Genomic DNA, 24558 nt, shown 5'->3' on the forward strand with positions numbered 1-24558 from the left:
GCGTTTCTGAGGCGGAATTGCCGCTGCGGAAACGCTTAAAAAACTCATAGTCGGCACACAGCCTTACATACAAAATAACCTATACGTGTTTGGTGTCTACGAACTCGTAATGACCTGTGGAATTATAATGGCAGGTCAGTTTTAGCACTTAGTGAACATGGTAAAAAAAAAATGCAAAAAAAAACTTTTTTTTGCAATTTCACTGCACTTGGATTTTTTTTTCCCGTTTTCCAGTTCATTATTTGATAAAATCAATGGTGTTGTTCAAAAATACAACTCGTCTCTCAAAAAACAAGCCCTTACATGGCCATATTGACGGAAAAATATAAAAGCTATTGCTCTGGGAAGAAGAAGAGCAAAAAACAAAAGCGCAAACATGGAAGATCGCTCGGGGGTGAAGGGGTTAAAGTGCCTGAAAAATCTTCCTGTTTTTCTGGCACTGAAGACTGGGTAACAGAATCTGGGAAATGAGCTGCTATGTGAGGAATAAGGAGGTGTATAATTCCTCATGTGACAGAATACAATACATATCCACACATATGACCTGTTGATGACTGGAGGGATTTCTGCCTTCTATACTTAGTCAGGAGCATGCATGGAGGTTTCCGTAGTGTAGTGGTTATCACGTTCGCCTAACACGCGAAAGGTCCCCGGTTCGAAACCGGGCGGAAACACATTTTAATCCGCTGTTATTTTATTTTATTTTTTTCTCATTGTTCCTTCCTTTCCCATTTGTTTATCATTCCCAGTCTTTATATTACCATGCAGTGCGCTATGTGTATGTGTGCGGGTGCTGCTTATGCCGGTCACCTGCCCATACCCTGTGTCACCACCAGAGATGCCGCTCTCGGCTCCACACTGCACCACCGCCAGTATCACTCTGCTCCCGAGGATCCAAGAGTTAATGAGCTCGAGTGACGTCACCCCGTTACGTCGTTCCGGCTACGACAATGGCTGACTGGTGAGGTGAGCAGCGCGGATGTTGGGGGTTATCCTCGCGGCGGGGACACAGTGTATACACAGTTCGCTATGCTGTGCTGCTGTGTGGTGGTCTCCAGAGCTGCTATCCTGTCTGTGTGGTGGTCTCCAGAGCTGCTATCCTGTCTGTGTGGTGGTCTCCAGAGCTGCTATCCTGTCTGTGCGGTGGTCTCCAGAGCTGCTATCCTGTCTGTGTGGTGGTCTCCAGAGCTGCCGTCCTGTCTGTGTGGTGGTCTCCAGAGCTGCTATCCTGTCTATGTGGTGGTCTCCAGAGCTGCCGTCCTGTCCTGTCTGTGTGGTGGTCTCCAGAGCTGCCGTCCTGTCCTGTCCTGTCTGTGTGGTGGTCTCCAGAGCTGCTATCCTGTCTGTGTGGTGGTCTCCAGAGCTGCCGTCCTGTCCTGTCTATGTGGTGGTCTCCAGAGCTGCCATCCTGTCCTGTCTGTGCGGTGGTCTCCAGAGCTGCCGTCCTGGCCTGTCTGTGTGGTGGTCTCCAGAGCTGCCGTCCTGGCCTGTTTGTGCGGTGGTCTCCAGAGCTGCCGTCCTGTCCTGTCTGTGTGGTGGTCTCCAGAGCTGCCGTCCTGTCCTGTCTGTGCGGTGGTCTCCAGAGCTGCCGTCCTGTCCTGTCTGTGCGGTGGTCTCCAGAGCTGCCGTCCTGGCCTGTCTGTGTGGTGGTCACCAGAGCTGCCGTCCTGTCCTGTCTGTGTGGTGGTCTCCAGAGCTGCCGTCCTGTCCTGTCTGTGTGGTGGTCTCCAGAGCTGCCGTCCTGGCCTGTCTGTGCGGTGGTCTCCAGAGCTGCCGTCCTGGCCTGTCTGTGCGGTGGTCTCCAGAGCTGCCGTCCTGGCCTGTCTGTGTGGTGGTCTCCAGAGCTGCCGTCCTGGCCTGTCTGTGTGGTGGTCTCCAGAGCTGCCGTCCTGGCCTGTTTGTGCGGTGGTCTCCAGAGCTGCCGCCCTGGCCTGTCTGTGCGGTGGTCTCCAGAGCTGCCGCCCTGGCCTGTCTGTGCGGTGGTCTCCAGAGCTGCCGTCCTGTCCTGTCTGTGTGGTGGTCTCCAGAGCTGCCGTCCTGTCTTGTCTGTGCGGTGGTCTCCAGAGCTGCCGTCCTGTCCTGTCTGTGCGGTGGTCTCCAGATCTGCCGTCCTGTCCTGTCTGTCTGGTGGTCTCCAGAGCTGCCGTCCTGTCCTGTCTGTGCGGTGGTCTCCAGAGCTGCCGTCCTGTCCTGTCTGTGCGGTGGTCTCCAGAGCTGCCGTCCTGTCCTGTCTGTGCGGTGGTCTCCAGAGCTGCCGTCCTGTCCTGTCTGTGCGGTGGTCTCCAGAGCTGCCGTCCTGTCCTGTCTGTGTGGTGGTCTCCAGAGCTGCCGTCCTGTCTTGTCTGTGCGGTGGTCTCCAGAGCTGCCGTCCTGTCCTGTCTGTGCGGTGGTCTCCAGATCTGCCGTCCTGTCCTGTCTGTGTGGTGGTCTCCAGAGCTGCCGTCCTGTCTTGTCTGTGCGGTGGTCTCCAGAGCTGCCGTCCTGTCCTGTCTGTGCGGTGGTCTCCAGATCTGCCGTCCTGTCCTGTCTGTCTGGTGGTCTCCAGAGCTGCCGTCCTGTCCTGTCTGTGCGGTGGTCTCCAGAGCTGCCGTCCTGTCCTGTCTGTGCGGTGGTCTCCAGAGCTGCCGTCCTGTCCTGTCTGTGCGGTGGTCTCCAGAGCTGCCGTCCTGTCCTGTCTGTGCGGTGGTCTCCAGAGCTGCCGTCCTGTCCTGTCTGTGTGGTGGTCTCCAGAGCTGCCGTCCTGTCTTGTCTGTGCGGTGGTCTCCAGAGCTGCCGTCCTGTCCTGTCTGTGCGGTGGTCTCCAGATCTGCCGTCCTGTCCTGTCTGTCTGGTGGTCTCCAGAGCTGCCGTCCTGTCCTGTCTGTGCGGTGGTCTCCAGAGCTGCCGTCCTGTCCTGTCTGTGCGGTGGTCTCCAGAGCTGCCGTCCTGTCCTGTCTGTGCGGTGGTCTCCAGAGCTGCCGTCCTGTCCTGTCTGTGCGGTGGTCTCCAGAGCTGCCGTCCTGTCCTGTCTGTGCGGTGGTCTCCAGAGCTGCCGTCCTGTCCTGTCTGTGCGGTGGTCTCCAGAGCTGCCGTCCTGGCCTGTCTGTGTGGTGGTCTCCAGAGCTGCCGTCCTGGCCTGTCTGTGTGGTGGTCTCCAGAGCTGCCGTCCTGGCCTGTCTGTGTGGTGGTCTCCAGAGCTGCCGTCCTGGCCTGTCTGTGCGGTGGTCTCCAGAGCTGCCGTCCTGGCCTGTCTGTGCGGTGGTCTCCAGAGCTGCCGTCCTGGCCTGTCTGTGCGGTGGTCTCCAGAGCTGCCGTCCTGTCCTGTCTGTGCGGTGGTCTCCAGAGCTGCCGTCCTGTCCTGTCTGTGCGGTGGTCTCCAGAGCTGCCGTCCTGTCCTGTCTGTGCGGTGGTCTCCAGAGCTGCCGTCCTGTCCTGTCTGTGCGGTGGTCTCCAGAGCTGCCGTCCTGTCCTGTCTGTGCGGTGGTCTCCAGAGCTGCCGTCCTGGCCTGTCTGTGTGGTGGTCTCCAGAGCTGCCGTCCTGGCCTGTCTGTGTGGTGGTCTCCAGAGCTGCCGTCCTGGCCTGTCTGTGTGGTGGTCTCCAGAGCTGCCGTCCTGGCCTGTCTGTGTGGTGGTCACCAGAGCTGCCGTCCTGTCCTGTCTGTGTGGTGGTCTCCAGAGCTGCCGTCCTGGCCTGTCTGTGTGGTGGTCACCAGAGCTGCCGTCCTGTCTTGTCTGTGTGGTGGTCTCCAGAGCTGCCGTCCTGGCCTGTCTGTGTGGTGGTCTCCAGAGCTGCCGTCCTGGCCTGTCTGTGTGGTGGTCACCAGAGCTGCCGTCCTGTCTTTTCCTCTGAGGTCACGTATTGTCTGCTGTTTGGATCAATGTGATCTATCTGCTGACAATGTTACTGACTGGGCTCTCCTGCTTATGACAGGCATCTCCTATATACAGGTGACTGCTGGGGGTCCCAAGTCCCTGTGTATATAGAGACCACCGCCTCATTCACCCCTATGGGACTTTCTAAGATAGCAGGGCTGCTGGTCCCATAGATGTGGATGAAGAGGCCATCCCCACTACCCAGGTGTCACACAGGCGACCATGGCGCCTCCGATACTATACAATAAAGGGGATTTCTAGGATGTTTTTTCCCGTAGGCTTCACTGTACACATACTAAAATAATATTTACGCCTCAGCAGGGAATGTACAGACTGGAGTACTACAGTCCTAATTCCCTCCACTTTTGTGCTGTAACTGATGATTAATCAGCCGCTCTGATCCCATTCATATTATGGCTCCATTCCTGTTGGTTTCCATTGTCCCTGACAGGCAGAGACATTTTGTCAGATACAAAGCACAGACTTGGCGGATCCATTACGTATCTTAGGCCACGATCACACATTCAGTATTTGGTCAGTATTTTACATCAGTATCTGTAAGCCAAAACCAGGAGTGGGTGATAAATACAGAAGTGGTGACGTGTTTCTATTATACTTTTCCTCTGATTGTTCCACTCCTGGTTTTGGCTTACAGAAACTGAGGTAAAATACTGACCAAATACTGAACGTGGCCTTATAGAACTGCTATTTTACATGGATCGCACTGGACATGGGTCTTATAAAAATAAAGCCCCTGATGTTGGTGTGAACAGAGCCCAACCTCGGTTCATTGATTGTTGTATTTATTTCATCTTAGATTAGACACTTCTTAATACTTAATTAAAACACGTACCTGGCTGAATACACTTTGTCCTAGGAGGCTCTTTCACACAATACATTTTTTCAATTCAACTGCATGTCAGCGTTTTTCACCCATTCAAATGAATGGAGAAAAAAACGAAAATAAAATCGTGCGCATTTTACACAACATCTTATCTGCCAACACTCGGGTTTTTGTCAAAGAATATCCAGCCATAAACACCAGTACAAAGTTCTTTTTATTAATGCTTCTTTGTGTAGAAAGCATTCATTAATCACAAAGTAAGTACATGATGCAAAAGCTCCATCGCCTGCACCACCGACATGAGATCAGCCCATGAGGCTATGTGCCCACAATGCAGAATTGAAGTGGAAAATTTCCCCTTAATTTCTGCATGTCCTTGCCAGTAAAAACGCTTGCGGATTTTAACACGCGTTTTTGAAGCGCTTTTGACATGCGGAATTGCCATGCGTTTTTCTAATGCATTGAGTAGGCAATTCCGCATGCGTAAACGCACAAATAATGGACATGCTGCGGATTTTTCCGCACATAAAATCCACTGCGGTAAATTCTGCAGCATGGGCACAGAACATGCGGATTGTCATTGGGGATCATGGGGCACGGATTACCAAGCGTTTTTAAAGCGTTTCCACAGCAAAAACGCTTGAAAATGCATCGTGGGCACGCAGCCTGAGGGATTTAAGGCTATGTGCCCACGATGCAGAAATGCTCAGGATTTTTTCCTGAGCGTTTCTGCATCTCCCTGGCAGAAAAAAACGCATGCGGATTGTACATGCGTTTTCCTGCCAGGGACATGCGGAAGTGAAGAGTTCTTCACTTGCATTTCCGCATGCGGGTTGACAGGCGCTTTCGAAGCGATTTTAGCATCACTTGGAAAGTGCTTGACAACTTGGTCACACTATATAAATCCATGCAAACGGCATGGATTTATATACTGTGACCGAAAGAATGGTAAAATAAAAAAATAAATATATACTTACCTTCCGATGGCCCTCGCAGTCTTGATTCCCTCCGTCCTGGCTGCCGGCAGCAGTAAACTGAAGGACCTGCCGACGTCAGCGTCGCGTGACCCGTCACATGACTATGACGTCAGCACAGGTCCTTCAGTCCATCGCTAGCTGCCGGCATGAAAGGACGAGTGCAGCGGGGGCCGCCAGAAGGTAAATATAATCTTTATTTTTTATTTTATTATTTTTTTCACAGTTTCTATGGTACCTGGGTCCAGAGGAGAGTCTCCTCTTCTCCAGACCCGGGTACTATCCGCACATTGGAACGCATGCATTACGCATGTCCTTATCTAGTGAAGCGTAATACATGCATTCTAATGCAAGTCAATGGCAGCGAAAACGCAGCACTTCCGCAAAATAATTGGTAGTGCTGTGTTTTTTTCCACAATGATAATCCGCAGTGGAAATTTCCGCAGCATGTGCACAGCACATGCGGATTATCATTGGGGAACATGGCAGGCCTTCTACCATGCGTTTTTTAAGCGTTTCTGCAGCGTTTTTGCCGCTGCGGAAACGCTTAAAAAACGCATCGTGGACACACAGCCTAAGACTCTATTTAACTCTTGAGAAATGGGAGGTCCCCAAAATGTCACAACAGGTGATGGCGGGTCCCCAATGCAGCGCCTCTGCAGAACATAGCTGAAAACATGGTTTACTGGACTGATCGCATGTCGGTGAGACTGATGATGGAAGTTTTGGATATTGTCCTGTTTTATGTATATTTCTGGGACATGTATGTGCTCATTGTGATCTCTTCTTCCAGGTGAGACATCCCAGGCCTCGCTAACATGGCCACTGTTGAACACTGTAAACAGTTGTTAGACAAATTAAAGATGCAGCGAGAGGCCGGCTTCCTGTGTGACTGCACCATTGTGATCGGTGACGTCCAGTACAAAGCTCACAGGAACGTGTTGGCTTCTTTCAGTGACTATTTCAAAGCCCTTTTCAAGGACACCTTGGACTGTAGCATTCTCCTGGACCAGAAGGAAGTGACAACAGCTGCTTTCCAGACCATGCTTGATTTTATTTATAGCGGTGACCTACATGCTGACAGGTGAGGCGCTTGTCTTTTACCTTACCTATAAAGTTAACATTGGAATGGAAGTGATGGTTAATGTGTTTTTTTTTTTAATCAAGAATTTTCCACAGGACATTACTTCTGTGAGAATTAAAACGGATCTTTCCGTAGATTTCACAATACGAATTTCATACATAACTAAATACATCTTAGACCTAATGAGGCTGGTGTGATTTTTTTTTTTTCTGTAAATCAATATCTGAATGGCTGTATGGTCTTTTATGAAAGTTTGACTCAATCTCCGCCCACTTGGCCTTATTGACATCTCCTCAGTGTTCCTCCTCTAGCTGCTGAGATCTCACTGCATAGTACAAGCTGCAGCTGTCAGTCAGGCTGGGTGAGTGGAGAATGAATACACTTTGTCTTATGAGATATCTCAATCTACAGCCTGACTCTTAAAATGTTTGTCTTCATAACTGGATTATGCAGCCATTCTGACATAGATTTTTAAAGTAAATACACCACCTTCATCAGGTCAGAGTTTTATCTTAATATTGTATACAGTTTTCTATTGTTAAATCTAGGGACCGATTCGCTCTCTATAAAAATGGTTTTACTCTCTTAGTTTTTGGCCATGCAGGGGCAGTAAATAAGGGGGTCTCTCAGGTCAGTTTCATGCTGGCATAATACACATGCACTTCTGCACCCATATTACAGCCCAACCGGGAGTCTGAGCAACCAGAAGTCAACACTGTGCTGTTAGTTTGGGTGATCAGAGTTGCACGTTTGCCATTTACTTGTTTTAAACTGGGAAACTATTCAGTCTAGTGCAGGGGTGGGGAACCTTTTTTTCAGCCAAGGGCCATTTGTTCACTTATATCATCAGTCAGGGGCCGTACAAAATTATCAACTTAAAATTTATCCTGCTATATTTGGTCAAACAGTTAATTAACTTCCCCCTAATATGATGGCTAGAATTGGTTTTCTTTGGTGAGGCGTGTGTTGTTAGGTGATATCGATAATGTTGCCTCTCATAACTGCTTTTCATGGTTTGCATCAGTCTGGAGCCTGGTTGACTCTTTGCAATGAAAAGTTTTGTAAGTTATTCTGAACACAGATGTATATTACAGTGCAGGTCTCCACAAAGTGGGAAATTCATCACTGCTAAAGTAACATTTATAGAACACAAGCAGTGAGAGGTCTGCTGTATACATCACATAGGAGACACTGAGACTGCTGTATACATCACATAGGAGTCACAAGACTGCTGCATACTTCACATAGGAGTCACGAGACTGCTGCATACTTCACATAGAAGACACTGAGACTGCTGCATACTTCACATAGAAGACACTGAGACTGCTGCATACTTCACATAGAAGACACTGAGACTGCTGCATACTTCACATAGAAGACACTGAGACTGCTGCATACTTCACATAGAAGACACTGAGACTGCTGCATACTTCACATAGAAGACACTGAGACTGCTGCATACTTCACATAGAAGACACTGAGACTGCTGCATACTTCACATAGAAGACACTGAGACTGCTGCATACTTCACATAGAAGACACTGAGACTGCTTATTACTCACTGTATACTGCACTTTCTTTAGTGTCATGTTCATAGTACTCAACTTCCACCATCTTCCATTATAAGGTATTATTAGATAAAGGGAATTGTTTTTTGCTGCCCAATCTGAGAGCAGCATGATGTAAGGACAGAGACCCTGATCCAGCGATGTGTCACTTACTGTGCTGCTAGCTGTAGTTTTGTTAAAAATATCAGTTTTTTTCCGCTGCAACCGTGAAAGCAATGCATCTCCTACCATTGGGAAGACAGTTATTTCATACCATGATATAACTTTGCTATCATATGCCAGTACAACTTACATAAAACATCTTACTAAATTTCCCACAGTTGTCATTTAGAAGAAATCCTTACTGCCGCAGAATACTTGAGGTTGGAAGAAGTCGTTCTGACCTGTAGAACTAAACTGGACTTTGCTATGGTGAAGAAATGCTGTAGTACAGAGCTGCCCCCTGCTGAGGCCTGCCCTGACACCACTACATATCCAGAACATACTGCCGCAGCTGAGAAGAGAAAAGATATATGTCGGTCTAAGAAGATGACAAACAGAAAAACGGCGAGGAGCAAAAAGTGGAAAAGGAAAATATCCTGTACCCAAAACCAAAAAACTTCAAAAAAGATGGCAGAGCAGCAGAAATCTATGTCTGACTCCTGCCTGCCTGTCCATAATCTGGGAGAATCTCTAGCAGATCATCTTCCCACTCAGGAAAAGGATACCTGCTTTCTGCCAATCACTACTACCCTGGACTGTGAAAGCCTTCCACCAGAAGCGAATGCGGCACCGGCCACATCACTGAAGCAAAGGCAAGTCAGGCCGCCGCAGCACGGTGCACTGAAGGAGCACTGTATGGCGGATATTACAAGTGCATCTAACATGTGCAGGCTGGAAGGTATAGCGAAGGATGTGGATGAGAAATACTTTAAGAATAAACCAACGTGCAATATTTGTGGGAAGGTTTTCTCAGAAGCCAGCAGTCTTCGGCGACACATGCGGATCCACAAAGGTGTGAAACCTTATGTGTGTCATCTATGTGGAAAAGCTTTCACTCAGTGTAACCAACTAAAAACTCACGTAAGGACGCATACAGGTAAGACAAGTAGGCTTACTTAAACCCAATAATTGTATTTTTTGGGCCATAATTAACAGATATTTTACTGGGTTTGCTGGTTAAAGGGGTTTTCCAGCTCAGTACATTTTTAGGATAGACCATCAATATCCGATAGGTAAGGGTTCAATGCTTTGCAACTCCACCAGTTGGCTGTTTGAAGGAGCCACAACACACAGTGTCCTCTGCGGCCTCTTCTGCACTTTTTATCATGTGCACCTTTTTAAATTTTTGTCTCATTCACTTAACATTGTCTTATTGACTTAAATGGGTTCTTCAACAGTAAAATCTATATTTTCTTTTAGGCATCAATTTATTCAAAATAAGCGGAGGCATGCTCACCTTCCAGCACTCCTGATGTAATATCCGGCAGCTCCGGATGCAGTGTCTACCCCCGTCGGAAATCACAGTATTGCTGCAGTCTGCTGCAGCGGTCAAATGACTAGATGAGTGCAGAAACACAACGATGTGCATACAGAGTCACTACCCATATACAATATATACATTTATATAGATCACGATCCAATCAAGCCATCTAGTGGGCAAATTTATAAATGTTCAATGTGGTGATCAGAGACACTGTCTGGATTGCAAATGTGCTTGTGCATGGTAAATAAATGTAAAGCAGCAAAAAAGGGGTACGGAGTTGATAAAGAGAGACATTATTTCACAATCAGAAGAGAAATAATCATATAATAGAGACAAACTGCCATAGTGTTCAATGAGTCTTATGTCGTGTGCATGTTAACAGTAATACCACGGAGATAAAGTGTCCTAGTGCAATGTAACCATGCGCAAGCACTTTTGCAATCCAGTGACTCTGATCACCACATTGAACATTTATAAATTTGCCCACTAGATGGCTTGATTGGATCGTGATCTATATAAATGTATATATATTGGTAGTGACTGTATGCACATCCTTGTGTTTCTGCATTATGTATTAAGCATTTACACTTGCCTGTAATCTACATTTTGTATTTACATTATATTATACCTTCTTGGGCTTTACTCTGCTCTATTCTCCCTTTTTTTATAAATTGATTTTATCTATTCAAAATAAAGATTTATTGATGTTATTTGGCTTGTAATGCTTTCCCTTTTTGGATTCATGGTGTGAACTTGGTAGCATGATCTGCCATTTTACAGATACATTGAAGCTGCAGATCAGTCACTGTCTCTCCAAGCCTGCTTGCTCTCATTACACGTGCCGCCTGTCCTCTCACCCCTATTACACTGCAGAGACTGCATGTCTGAGGGCCAATGCTGCTGTGATCTCAGGCCATTATTAGCCAGCATATTCCCTTATACAGCTGTTAATTCCTCATTTGGGTAAGATGTTTAAGCTGTTTAGCTACATGTCTGTCTGTAAAGAGTAGTTAAAGGTTTGCAGTGAATCAAATCTCTTCCTACTCTGCTCTATAACAGTGTGCAATCTCCAAGAGAACGACGCGAATACATGTCATACAGCACTGGTGAGTTAGGTTAGAAATATACATCTACATGCTGAGATTCACATCCTTAGGGCCTATGATTTATTGGAACTTTTCATTCATCTTTTTTTTTTTCTTTGCTGATCCTTATGTCCGTTTCATTACGCTCAGTGCATGTAACGTTCTGATGCATTTTTGTGGCTCAGACCTGACCATGCAATTTATGAGGCTCTGTTATAAACAAATGGCACGTGGAACCCATCCGCTTTTAATGCATATGACAAACAGTCGTCTCAACGTAACCTAACAGCTTTTAAAAATCATGTCTAGAAGGTATTCCTAGACCTTTCCCTTTGGTAAATTGCTTTGTGGTCTTGTAATTGCAGTGTATATGCACATTTTTATTGTTAGGAAGCTAGACAAATGCAAACAATAAGCCATGCCCTATAAGCATCATGTACAAGTGCAACATAATCGAAACCAACAACGTGTGTAAAAGCTGATCCATTCATGTTGTTAGTACTGTCCAGATTTCAGTCGCTTCTGATTGTGCTCTGGTTTCAGGAGAAAAGCCATATCAGTGCAAGCTTTGTGATAAAGGTTTTGCTCAGAAATGCCAGTTGGTCTTCCATAGCCGAATGCATCATGGAGAAGAGAAACCCTATAAATGTGACATGTGCAATCTACAGTTTGCCACTTCCAGCAATCTAAAGATTCATGTCAGGTCAGTAACATTAGTAATGTTCTAAGAGGTGCTCCTGAAATATACAGGATGCTATATCCGTCCATCTAGACACACAGTGTTAGGATTTTTCCCACTTTTGCAGGATTCTTCATTCTCCATAATATTTAACGGGATTGTCTGGACAGAAAGGAAAAGTCTGCAGTCACTCAATGTGACATCAGACTGCTGATTCATGTCAGTGTGCTGTGCACACACTGTGATAATTCCTCGTGCAGTTGGGTAGTCACGTGGCCACACGTATGTGATTTGCATACATGTGGTCATGTGCTAACTAGACTTGCCAAGCTTTTCTCAAAACAAGAGAATTGGGAGAAGAGGTCACTTGCCAACTAGACTCATCCCGCAAGCCTGTAAGTCACATAAATGTGGTCATGTGACTATCTACCTGCATGGGGAATACAGAGGAATCGTGACAGCATGCGCACAGTGCAGTCATGATTTGGCGGTCTGCACTCGCATTGTGGCTGCAGACCTTTCTTCTAAAACTGGACAACCCCTTTAAAGGTACAGAAGTTTGTTTTTTTTGTATTCTTTGTGGCTTTCTTTATATTCTTTCTGTGTTTTCAGTTGTGCTGTGTTTATTGGTGTGTGTTTTATGTTTATCATAAGGCTAAGGTCCTTTGTTGGGAACAAACAGAATTAATGTCTAAAATTGATCCGTTTCATAACTGGGGCAAACAAAAGCAGAAGAGCCTCACTGATTATTACGGGGTGTGATTGGGTTCCATTCCATGTCTGTTTTTAATACAAAGAAAAAGTCCTTCATGCTGCTTGTTTTCATCCATTCCACAAACAGACACATAAGGGAACCCAGAAAGACCTCATAATAATCACTGCACATCAGTTAAACAATGGATCTATTATTTACATTAATTTAGTTTCTGTTCCTAAAATCGTAAAAGGCAAATGTAATGTCTGAACACAAGCAGGAACTTAGCCATTCTGACTTTTTGGAATTGGTGGGAGTACTAGCTGTGGTAGGTGATACTTTTTAATGTTGGGAATAATCCTTTAAAGGGGTTGTCTGGTCCATAGCGATAAGTCTGCAGTCACTCTGTGTGACTGAAGTCTTATGAATCCCCCTAGCGCACGCTCTGTGCACTGCGGGGATTCGCCAGTTTCTGAGCCGGAACCAGAGGGGTATATATGAGTTATACATACTCCGGCCAGAGCCCGGCCAGTGGACGTGGCCTCACTCCAAGCACTTGTATGGAGCAAGGCCAAGCCCTCTTGTCAGCCACGCCCACTGAATGGCTGTGTCGCTAGTTGGGGCACGGTCTCGCTCAATATAGCCCTCGCTCATAACTCATAAGTACCATCTGGACCGGGACCCACCTAAGAAACTGGCAAATCCTCGCAGTGCACAATGCTTGTGCTGGGTGGGATTCATAAGTCTGCAGTCACACAAAGTGACTGCAGACTTATCAAGTTGGACCAGACAACCCCTTTAAGTCTTCCTTCAAAGCACCATCCCAGCGGGTGTTTTATTTTACCGTTAGAGTGGTGCCATTAATCTACGTTCCTTGACCCTATTCTTATATTTAACAGACGCTGTGTTCAGCTGTTTCCAGTCGCCACTCCTGTCCCTTACTGCCATATTGTGACCGAAACTTCTGACTGACCAGAAGTAGGAGGTAACTGTCACAAGCTCCCAATGTAAGTCTATGAGGTCCTCATAACTTTACATTGAATAATGACTTCCGGCTCGCCCAGCAATCACTGGAGTGATCCTGCAGGTCAGAACCCGCAGAAGATGATGGGAGCAGCGCCGATAAAAGATGAAGACGGTGGCTTTAGAGTATAAGACCAGGGGCAGGGAACTTAGATTAGTAGCACCACTCTAGCGCTGCAATTCAAAAAATGCCAGAGTGGTGTTTTAAAGTTTGGCCACAATCAATCAGTATTGTGCAGATATAGTCTGAAAGCTTTGAAAAGGAATGTAGTTACCGTATGTGATTATGCTGCCATATGTGGTTAGATCAAGACTACAACATTGGAAGTTCTGTTGTTGAGGTATCTTGTAGAGTTATGTGACATTTGTGTTTTTATAGCTTTATTTTCCACTTCTTAGAAAACACAGTGGAGAAAAGCCATATGTCTGTGACCGATGCGGTCAGCGATTTGCGCAGGCTAGCACCCTGACCTACCATGTCCGACGACACACAGGAGAGAAACCATACGTCTGTGACACCTGTGGAAAAGCATTTGCGGTCTCAAGTTCTCTAATTACTCATGCACGGAAGCACACAGGTAACTGAAATCGGATCCCATAGCGTGTATAATCCCACAGTAATACATACCATTGTTAAAGGTTTCGTTTTTGTGCTCTTTATCCCTTTCAGCATAAATAAGCATTTACAGGTGCATCGCACTAAATTAGAATATCATCAAAACGTTAATTTATTTCAGTTCGTCAATACAAAAAGTGAAACTCCTATTATATAGTCATTACAAACAGTGATCTATTTCAAGTGTTTATTTCTGTGAATGTTGATGATTATGGCTTACAGCCAATGAAAACACAGAAGTCAATATCTCAGTAAATTACAATAATTAACAAAAAAACACCTGCAAAGGCTTCCTAAGTATTTAAAAAGGTCCCTTAGTCTGTTTCAGTAGGCTCCACAATCATGGGGAAGACTGCTGACTTGACAGATGTCCAGAAGGCAGTCATTGACACTCCACAAGGTCCCAGAATTCCAATTTTCATTTGGAAATCAAGGTCCCAGAGTCTGGAGGAAGAGTGGAGAGGCCACAATCCAAGCTGCTTGAGGTCTAGTGTGAAGTTTCCACAATCAGTGATGGTTTGGGGAGCCATGTCATCTGCTGGTGTAGGTCCACTGTGTTTTATCAAGACCAAAGTCAGCGCAGCCGTTTACCAGGAAATTTTAGAGCACTTCATGCTTTCCTCTGCCAACAAGCTTTTTGGAGATGGAAATTTCATTCTCCAGCAGGACTTGGCACCTGTCCACACTGCCAAAAGTACCAATACCTGGTTTAAAAACAACAGTATCACTGTGCTTGATTGGCCAGCAAACTCGCCTGACCTTAACCCTATAGAGAATCTATGGGGTATTGTCAAGAGGAAGATGAGAGACACCAGACCCAACAATGCAGACGAGCTGAAGGCTGCTATCAAAGCAATCTGGGCTTCCATAACACCTCAGCAGTGCCACAGGCTGGTCGCCTCCATGCCACGCCGCATTGATGCAGTAATTGATGCAAAAGGAGCCCGACCAAGTATTGAGTGCATTTACTGAACATACATTTCAGTAGGCCAACATTTCGGATTTTAAAAACATTTTTCAAGCTGTTATAAAGTATTCTAATTTACTGAGATAATGACTTTTATGTTTTCATTGGCTGTAAGCCATAATCATCAACATTAACAGAAATAAACACTTGAAATAGATCACTCTGTTTGTAATGACTCTATATAATATATGAGTTTCACTTTTTGTATTGAAGAACTGAAATAAATTAACTTTTTGATGATATTCTAATTTAGTGAGATGCACCTGTATATGTTTTAGACTTCCACAAGTGTGTTTGCACAGTAGAAAAGGAGTCAGCCTTCCAGGTTATAGCATAAAGCTGGTCCATAACTTCAGATAGCTGACAGCTAAATACTGAGCCCCCCGACCCACCGTACACATGCACACTCAATGAGAAGAAGGGAATAATTCACTGAAGAAGCTCAGAATAAAAGGATGAACTAAAAATGTCATCTATGGATTATTAAGGACTGTAAATATTTCTACTAAGGGCATATTATGTGGTGAACATAATGAAATTATGCATTTACGTTTTCTTGCCATCAGGAGAAAACTTCTGTATATGCCCTTGAAGTTTATGTAAAAGTGAAGAAACCTTTTGGTGGAATCACCGTGGTCTGAGTGTGATTCATATTGTTTTTCTACTGTTCCCCTGCACAATCACTACGCAGTCGATCGTAATGGTCGCAGAGCTTTGCAGGTCAATCTGCTGTGGTTTAAAGCTGACTCATGACCCCTGTGTGTGTACGCAGCCTGAGAGATATAACCTTGACAACTATATTAGATACCTGTCTTGGAATGATTCTATACTCCCTTTTGCTTGGTTATCTTTAAAGGAGACAACCCCTTCTCAATCACTATGTTCCACCCATAACCTCTAAGTAAAGTAATAACAGCTATACTCTCCTCCAGTGACAGCGGCATTCCAGAGGTGTTGACACTGGCTCTCCCTTGAGATTGTTGTATCATGCACGTCCTTCATGTACACTTTCTTGGGATGTCAGATTTGTCTGAAGGCGGGGAGAGTTTAGAGACCTCTTATTGTTGTATGTTGCGAGCTCTGCAGCCAATGTCACGCAAGCCCCGGGGCAGCCAGTGCCTATATCGCTGGAATGGCGCCGGAACCGGAGGGGCGTATAGCTGTTATTATTTTATTAGGGCCAAACATAGTGATTGAGAAGGGGTTGTCAGAGTAGTGGACAAACCCTTTAATGTACACTTACTGTCCACTGTATGTCATTTGTAGGGGAGAAGCCTTATATATGTGGAGTTTGTGGCAAGAGTTTCATTTCTTCTGGAGAACTTAACAAACACTTTCGGTCTCATACAGGTAGGTGACTGCAGAAATTAGTTTACAAGTCTTGTGATTGCAGAATCGATCAGTGCAGTCCATATAGAATTCAAGATAAATATGATCAAGAGCTTTAAAATGTTTATTCTCTAGTGATGTGATACTTAAACCCAGGCATATCTACAAGTAGTTGTGTATGGAGCTTTACATTAACCATACTGTTCCAAATACAGGAGAAAGGCCTTTTGTCTGTGAAGTATGTGGAAACTCATATACTGATGTGAAGAATTTGAAGAAACACTCACTGAAAATGCACAGTGGTAAGTCCTGTATATTTTTATAAAAACTTATTTCTATGATTCCTGGGAATTATCAAGCGGCTATCTCTGCAGTCTTAGATTGGAGTGGAAGTGTGCAGCCCTGTTCTCCAGACCGGTGGGGGGTGCCAGCGGTTAGACCCTCAGTGATCAGTAAAATATTTTCTACACCATGGTTAAGGAGTAACGTTCAATCTTGGTAAAACCTCTTTAATGATAAAATAATCAAAGGGTGTTATCTATTCAGGAATTGATGGCATGTGTTCGGTGTCAGTTCCACCAATCATTACAAGGGACCATTTGCAACCAGTAAGTGCCCAGACATGGCAGATCATCCACAACAAGTGATGTGCTTTGTATTCTCCCTAGCTAATAGACACGGCTTTAAACAGGAGAGCAGCTTGATAAATTGCAATTTCTTTGGAATAGTAATTGAATATAGTGGGTTTTTTTAACATTGAATGCACAGCAGGAAATGAAGAGGAGGACGAGGCAGAACCTACCGACGGAAGAGTTAATGAAGAAGACCCAGCAAACAATAGTTCAGCTCCTGACTGCCTGGATTTGAAGCCATCCGAGTTATTCCTACCTCTCACTCTCCACATTGGCCCAGAAGACCATCAGATGTTGCTGCCTGTTACAGATAATCAGTGTGTCTCTTCTGATGCTTTGCTGAGGACATCGGTCAACAGCTATTCAGAGCCACAGTTTATATTTTTACAGCAAATGTACTGACGTAGAATTGTCTAAAATCATACAAAATACTTTTTCTAGGCGATGCCATACAGAATTACTGTAGTTTGAGCCAGAGCTGGAGTTTTAGAGCCTTTAGAGAGAGATTTTATTTTATGTGATGTAGATGTTTAATATACAGTGGGTACGGAAAGTTTCATTTCATTGCAGCCATTTGGTAAATTCTAAAAAGTTCATTTTTTTCTCATTAAAGTATACTCTGTACCCCATCTTGACTGAAAAAAAACCCCAGAAATGTAGAATTTTTTGCAAATTTATTAAAAAAGAAAAACTGAAATATAAAATGAACTTTTTAGAATTTATCAAATAGCTGCAATGAAACAAAGAGTGAAAAATTTAAAGGGGTCTGAATACTTTCCGTACCCACTGTACCTTCATCATTTTCTCAGTGACGTTTTACCAGCACATTCTTGTTTGCCAGGCGTATTACTTGATGAGAAATTATTTGCTGTGATGTGTTTCATTGTTTACAGAACTCCTATTTTGTTTGATGAGCATTTACACCTACGGTGAGTTAGGACAGGCTGATCGCCACTGCTAAACAACCGCTGATCAGCTACATTCAGGCGATTGGTGATTATTCAATGTCTTGATTAGACAGGTTGATTGCAATTCCATTGCACAGAGAACAATTGTTAATACGATCGTTCCATGCACATGAAATATCATTTACTCAGCAGCATGCCTCCTGGTTACACAGGACAATGTGCTGCCAAGAACAATCAAGCAAGCTTTTTGCTCTTTCATTGGGTGATTTTTTGGCCTGTTTAGATAGTCCTATAATCGGGTAGCAAGCTTTCCTAGGAATACTCGTTCCTGATTATTGACCAGTGTAAATGTTCCCTAAACCTAAACCTCTGCTCTGGGTATTTGAGGAAATTTATACATTGCAGCAATGGAGGTAACAGTGGCTGGTTTTCCAGCTGTCCTCTATCACAAAATAGTGCCAGTAAAGAAACTTCTTCATAAGGTTTGTTTCTGCAGACTGATCTGCGGCACGATATGACTGCCAGTCGGTAAACTTCTACCGATCAGCAGTCATTTGACTGCCTGTTTACACGGTAAGACCAAAGCAAACGATGCGCACTGAGCGATCTATACCATCGTAAGAGTATAGTTCACGATTATCTTGCAGTGTAAATGCCCCTTTAGTTATAAATGTTACAAATTCACTTTCCACGGCCTCCAAGCTGCAGGATGTATGCAAATGACATCATCAGCTCAATTAATGAAACACAAAAGTTAAAGCTCTTTTACCACCTTGGTTTTTCTGTTTTTGCGTTTTCGTTTTTTGCTCCCCTTCTTCCCAGACCCATAACTTTTTTATTTTTCGATCAATGTGGCCATGTGAGGGTTTATTTTTTGCGGGATGAGTTGTACTTTTGAATGACACCATTAAGTTTACCATATCGTGTACTGGAATACGGGTAAAAAATTCCAAGTGCAGTGAAATTGCAAAAAAAGTGCAATTCCACAATTGTTTTTTGGTTGTTTTTTTTTTTTTTTTTTTTTTTTACCATTTTCACTAAATGCTAAAACTGACCTGCCATTATGATTCTCCAGATCATTACAAATTCGTAGACACCAAATCTATAGGTGGTTCTTTTTTATTTAAGTGGTGAAAAAAAAAAAATACAAATTTGTGAAAAAAAAAAAAAAAAAGTTGCCATTTTCCGTGACGTGTAGCTTCTCCATTTTTTAGGATCTGGGGCCGGGTGAGGGCTTATTGTTTGCATGGTGAGCTGACATTTTTATTGATACCATTTTGGGGTAGATACGATGTTTCGATCGCCCGTTATTGCATGTTTAATGCAACGTTGCGGTGACCAAAAAAAATTAATTCTGCCCCTGGGCGGCACTCATAGCAGATCGGCTATGCAATCACAGGGGTTTCCTGCAGATCTGCGATCATGTGACCGAAGACTGCCAGACGTTGAATCCCCTTTCTCAATTACAAACAGGAGTAGGGACGATATAAGATAAATTGAGCGACCAGCTTTTATCTTATGTATATGTGTACCACAGACATCAGATTGTCTGGAGATTTTGCCACATTTTGTTAGCCTGCCTGCGTCTCTATCTATGAACTGCTTAAAGGGAAGCTATCATTGGAAATAGACCTAACGTTTTAGGCTATGTGCCCACGATGCAGAAATGCTCCGTATTTTTCCTGAGCGTTTCTGCATTTCCCCTGGCAAAAAAAAACACATGCGGATTGTACATGCATTTTTCCTGCCAGGGACATGCGGATGTGAAGCGTTCTTCACATGCATTTCCGCATGCGGGTTGACAAGCGCTCTCCAAGCGATTTTAGTGTCACTTGGAAAGTGCTTGTCAACTTGGTCACACTATATAAATCCATGCAAACGGCATAGATTTATATACTGTGACCTTAAAGAATGGTTAAAAATAAACAATAAATCTATACTTACCTTCTGATGGCCTTCGGAGTCTTGCTTCCCTCCGTTCTCCCTTGCCGGCAGATCGCGGTACACTGAAGGACCTGCCGACGTCAGCATCTCGTGACCCGTCACATGACTATGACGTCAGCGCAGGTCCTTCAGTCCATCGCGAGCCGCCGGCAAGCGAAGACAAGGAGAGCGGGGACCGTCAGAAGGTAAATATAACATTTTTTATTTTATTCTTTTTTTCACAGGTTCTATGGTACCCGGGTCCGGAGGAGAGTCTCTTCTCCTCCAGACCCAGGTACCATCTGCATATTGGAACGCATGGAATGCGCATCTACATATACAGTGATGCGTAATCCATGCGTTCCAATGCAAGTCAATGGCGGCGAAAACGCAGCGCTTCCGCAAAATAATTGATAGTGCTGCGTTTTCTTTCCGCAATGATAATCCGCAGCGGAAATTTCCGCAGCATGTGCACAGCACATGCGGATTATCATTGGGGAACATGGCAGGCCTTCTACCATGCGTTTTTTAAGCGTTTCTGCGTTTTTGCCGCTGCGGAAATGCTTAAAAAATGCATTGTGGGCACACAGCCTAAATCAGGTTTTGTGTTACCTGACCTGTATTTTTAAAACATTTTTTGCAATTTATTTTTCCTTGTGTGATGTAAAATCTATACTAAAAATTAAAAAAATAGAAATCTTGTAATATTCACAGTGGCCACTGGGGCTTTTTTAGACTTCTTGTTGTTTCAGGAAACAACACGGGTACATAGCCACATTGATGAGACCACAGCTATATCTTTTCTATTGAAGCATCTAATGAACCTGTACAAAGGTTATTGTGAAGGGAGGAGGAACAGGATCAGCTGTGACCTCACCTATTATTAGTGCTGAATACTGTATTATCGACTGTGCTCAAGGTGTTGCCTATCATTGTCATCCTGCCTCTGTTGAGGGTTATTTTCTGATGTCCGCTTCCCTTCGGTTTAAAGTCAATTGCGAATAATGTAGATAAGGTTTCCTCTCGTTTTAGGCTGGCCAGACAGATTTCCATTGAATTGGTAAAGCACCAGTAGCTTAGTAGCATTTACAGTAGTTGCAGCCATAACTGAGTGCTCACATGAGATGTTCACATGCTCTTCTGCCACTTGATAGATTTGCAGCTCTATAGGTAGATGCTATACATAACTATATTTATATATTTACTATATGATGCTACCTATATCATCACAGTCTCCATTCATGTGTTAGGTCGAATATAACATTTTACCAGACTCGTAGATTTCAAGTCACTTGTGTATCATAATGGCTTTTATACCAAGCACAAGCAATTTTGTCAGGTCTCCTTTAATTGCGTCACACAGGATTTACCCATTTTGTATACAATAAACTAGATGTAAATGACACCGGCGCACTTCTGCCCCTATCCCGAACGCCTCACATACAGTGGCCACCAGGGCTTCAATGAGAACATATTGGTGCCTTAATGTTGGTTTTAAATTGATAATTAGGGCTGCGTTATGTAACGTATGTCTTGTGTGCATTGTCTTCTCATGATTTCACACTGTCTTTTTGGTGAATTATGTGCAATAAATTCTAAATAGTTCTCACACTATAAAGAATGACTTGCACTATAAGAATTTTGGAAATGTTTTAGATGTGGTTATTGAGTCTATTTGTACATCAGCTTTGTGATAGCTGCATTTTTATTGTTTTAAATAAAAGTGCATTTTCTAAATCATATATCTGTGTGTCTTTATCTGATATACACTAGACATAATTTAGCCTAAAATATACAAACAATTTAATTGAGCATAGACGTACAGTACAGACCAAAAGTTTGGACACTCCTCATTTAAAGATTTTTCTGTGTTTTCATGACTATGAAAATTGTCCATTCACACTGAAGGCATCAAAACTATGAATTAACACATGTGGAATTATATACTTAACAAAAAAGTGTGAAACAACTGAAAATATGTCTTATATTCTAGGTTCTTCAAAGTAGCCACCTTTTGCTTTGATGACTGCTTTGCACACTCTTGGCATTCTCTTGATGAGCTTCAAGAGGTAGTCACCGGAAATGGTTTTCACTTCATAGGTGTGCCCTGTCAGGTTTAATAAGTGGGATTTCTTGCCTTATAAATGGGGTTGGGACCATCAGTTGTGTTGTGCAGAAGTCTGGTGGATATACAGCTGATAGTCCTACTGAATAGACTGTTAGCTGCTTTTTTCTTGCCATAGTACAAATTCTAAATAAAGAAAAACGAGTGGACATCATTACTTTAAGAAATGAAGGTCAGTCAGTCCGAAAAATTGGGAAAACTTTGAAAGTGTCCCCAAGTGCAGTTGCAAAAACCATCAAGTGCTACAAAGAAACTGGCTTACATGAGGACCGCCCCAGGAAAGGAAGACCAAGAATCACCTCTGCTTCTGAGGATAAGTTTATCCGAGTCACCAGCCTCAGAAATCACAGGTTAACAGCAGCTCAGATTAGAGACCAGGTCAATACCACACAAAGTTCTAGCAGCAGACACATCTCTACAGCAACTGTTAAGAGGAGACTTTGTGCAGCAGGCCTTCATGGTAAAATAGCTGCTAGGAAACCACTGCGAAGGACAGGCAACAAGCAGAAGAGACTTGTTTGGGCTAAAGAACACAAGGAATGGACATTAGACCAGTGGAAATCTGTGCTTTGGTCTGATGAGTCCAAATTTGAGATCTTTGGTTCCAACCACTGTGTCTTTGTGCGACGCAGAAAAGGTGAACGGATGGACTCTACATGCCTGGTTCCCACCGTGAAGCATGGAGGAGGAGGTGTGATGGTGTGGGGGTGCTTTTTTGGTGACCCTGTTGGGGATTTATTCAAAATTGAAGGCATACTGAACCAGCATGGCTACCACAGCATCTTGCAGTGGCATGCTATTCCATCCGGTTTGCATTTAGTTAGACCATCATTTATTTTTCAACAGGACAATGACCCCAAACACACCTCCTGGCTGTGTAAGAGCTATTTGACCAAGAAGGAGAGTGATGGGGTGCTACGCCAGATGACCTGGCCTCCACAGTCACCAGACCTGAACCCAATCGAGATGGTTTGGGGTGAGCTGGACTGCAGAGTGAAGGCAAAAGGGCCAACAAGTGCTAAGCATCTCTGGGAACTCCTTCAAGATTGTTGGAAGACCATTTCCGGTGACTACCTCTTGAAGCTCATCAAGAGAATGCCAAGAGTGTGCAAAGCAGTCATCAAAGCAAAAGGTGGCTACTTTGAAGAACCTAGAATATAAGACCTATTTTCAGTTGTTTCACACTTTTTTGTTAAGTATATAATTCCACATGTGTTAATTCACAGTTTTGATGCTTTCAGTGTGAATGTACAATTTTCAAAGTCATGAAAATACAGAAAAATCTTTAAATGAGAAGGTGTGTCCAAACTTTTGGTCTGTACTGTATGTACAAAACCTTGGAAGTCATATTTGTATGTGATACTTTCTTGCATGGGTAATGGTACATGCTAATTGGCTTGTCCTGTACTTCATTTATGAATATGAAGGAGACATTAGGGAGTACACTGTGTTATGTACATGCACCATGCCTTCATTTATATTAGGTGCTCAGCATAAATGAGTACACCCTAACAGATTTCTCCGAAAACCTTTGTTTCCTTTCAGAAGCAACATTTTCTATGGGATACCATACAGTAAAATACTCCCACAAATGTAGGCCATTGATTGCAAACAGGATTTGCACACCCAGAAAAGTAATTTTTCTAACAAATTCATTCAAGATCATGACTAGTGTTGAGCGAATTTGTTCGGCATTTCAAATTCGTGTTCGCACCAAAAAAATCAACTCTGCCCTCGAACATCCCTGATTTGCCACGCTGTCAGGCAGATGTTATCGATGTTAGTGATTTAATTTTTTTTTTTTTTAACAAAGATGGAACTGCAACCATTTCACAGACATGTCGAGACTGAGGTTTTAGAGGTTAACACCTAAAACGGGAGCGTATTCTGATGAGATAGGTTGAAGAAAATCGACAAGCAAGTTCACTGCAATTAGCTAAAGTCGAAAGCCAAACCGGGGTGAGTGTTTCCTGTGACAATATGGAGTACACTGCAGAGGAATGGCATGCATGGGTGTTGTCCAAGAAGGAAGCCTCTCTTAAAGCCCATGTACAAAAAAGCCTGCCTATAATTTGCCTAAGGCTATGCTAAAAAATATACAAAACACACATCTAAGGCAACTGTTGCATTTCTGAAGAAGAACAGGGTGAAAGTGATTCAGTGGCCAAGTATGTCTCCTGATCTGAACCCAATTGAACATCTATGATGAATTTTGAAGAGACAAATTGAGCCTCACTCTCCATCCAGCCCTAAAAGAGGTCATTCTTGAAGAATGGGAAAAGATGTTGCAATGTCGCCAACTTGTTCTTCCATACCTAGAAGACTTGGTGCTGTCCTAAAAATCATGGAGGTCATACAAAATACTAGATATAGTAGGTTTTCATGTGGACTGTATTCATTTTTGCATCAACTAATTAAAGTTAGTTAAACTGAAGATTTTGTAATGAAAAGTTTTATATTAACCTAACTTTCACTTTATGGGTTAAAAAAACGTTCTATGGAACGCAGTCTTGTCAAAATTTTGGAAATTGTTCTTGTGGTCAGTGAGATATTGATTAAAATCTTTTCAAAGGGAGCAGCCTTCACAGTTCTGTCAGACAGAGCAGTGCCAAGCAGAGGAGTGGTGCTGGTTTGGAGCCTTTTTTTTATTTTCATTTAATGAATTTTTCTTTATTTTAAAAAGGGTTTATCCAATAGTGCACATCCATTTTAATTAATTTCCAATTAAATATACTAGTAAACTACAAAATAAGCTCAAAGTATTGTATTCCAGTTTTAATATGGTCAAGA

The 24558-nt window shown here is 43.8% G+C and overlaps 1 protein-coding gene and 1 non-coding gene across 3 annotated transcripts; both read left to right on the top strand.

Annotated features, from left to right (window-relative positions):
- Nucleotides 1-601: 601 nt before the first annotated feature.
- TRNAV-AAC (transfer RNA valine (anticodon AAC)) lies at nt 602-674 on the top strand. Its single transcript has one exon. It is a non-coding gene; the product is annotated as a tRNA-Val (tRNA).
- A 161-nt stretch (nt 675-835) lies between these two features.
- Nucleotides 836-21383, top strand: MYNN (myoneurin). Of its 2 annotated transcripts, none has more exons than XM_073674848.1 (8): nt 836-966; nt 6464-6754; nt 8643-9400; nt 11416-11575; nt 13668-13846; nt 16118-16201; nt 16396-16482; nt 16949-21383. In XM_073674848.1, exons 2-8 carry the CDS (start codon nt 6489-6491, stop codon nt 17212-17214), a joined length of 1800 nt encoding a protein of 599 aa, XP_073530949.1. In that variant the 5' UTR covers nt 836-966; nt 6464-6488; the 3' UTR covers nt 17215-21383. The 2 variants fall into 2 exon arrangements, with proteins under 2 accessions (XP_073530949.1, XP_073530950.1); XM_073674849.1 differs by having other exon boundaries at nt 16952-21383.
- Nucleotides 21384-24558: the final 3175 nt, after the last annotated feature.

The sequence above is a fragment of the Phyllobates terribilis genome, unplaced genomic scaffold, assembly GCF_046119375.1.
Source record: "Phyllobates terribilis strain yellow unplaced genomic scaffold, ASM4611937v1 Scaffold_3__8_contigs__length_932513732, whole genome shotgun sequence".
NCBI lineage: Eukaryota > Metazoa > Chordata > Amphibia > Anura > Dendrobatidae > Phyllobates > Phyllobates terribilis.

Excerpts from the sequence above, each read along its gene's own strand:
- MYNN (XM_073674848.1), top strand. The coding sequence starts at position 6,489 with ATGGCCACTGTTGAACACTGTAAACAGTTGTTAGACAAATTAAAGATG. Across the intron at positions 11,576-13,667 it reads AATCTAAAGATTCATGTCAG|AAAACACAGTGGAGAAAAGC; the intron begins GTCAGTAACATT and ends TCCACTTCTTAG. Across the intron at positions 16,202-16,395 it reads ACACTTTCGGTCTCATACAG|GAGAAAGGCCTTTTGTCTGT; the intron begins GTAGGTGACTGC and ends TTCCAAATACAG.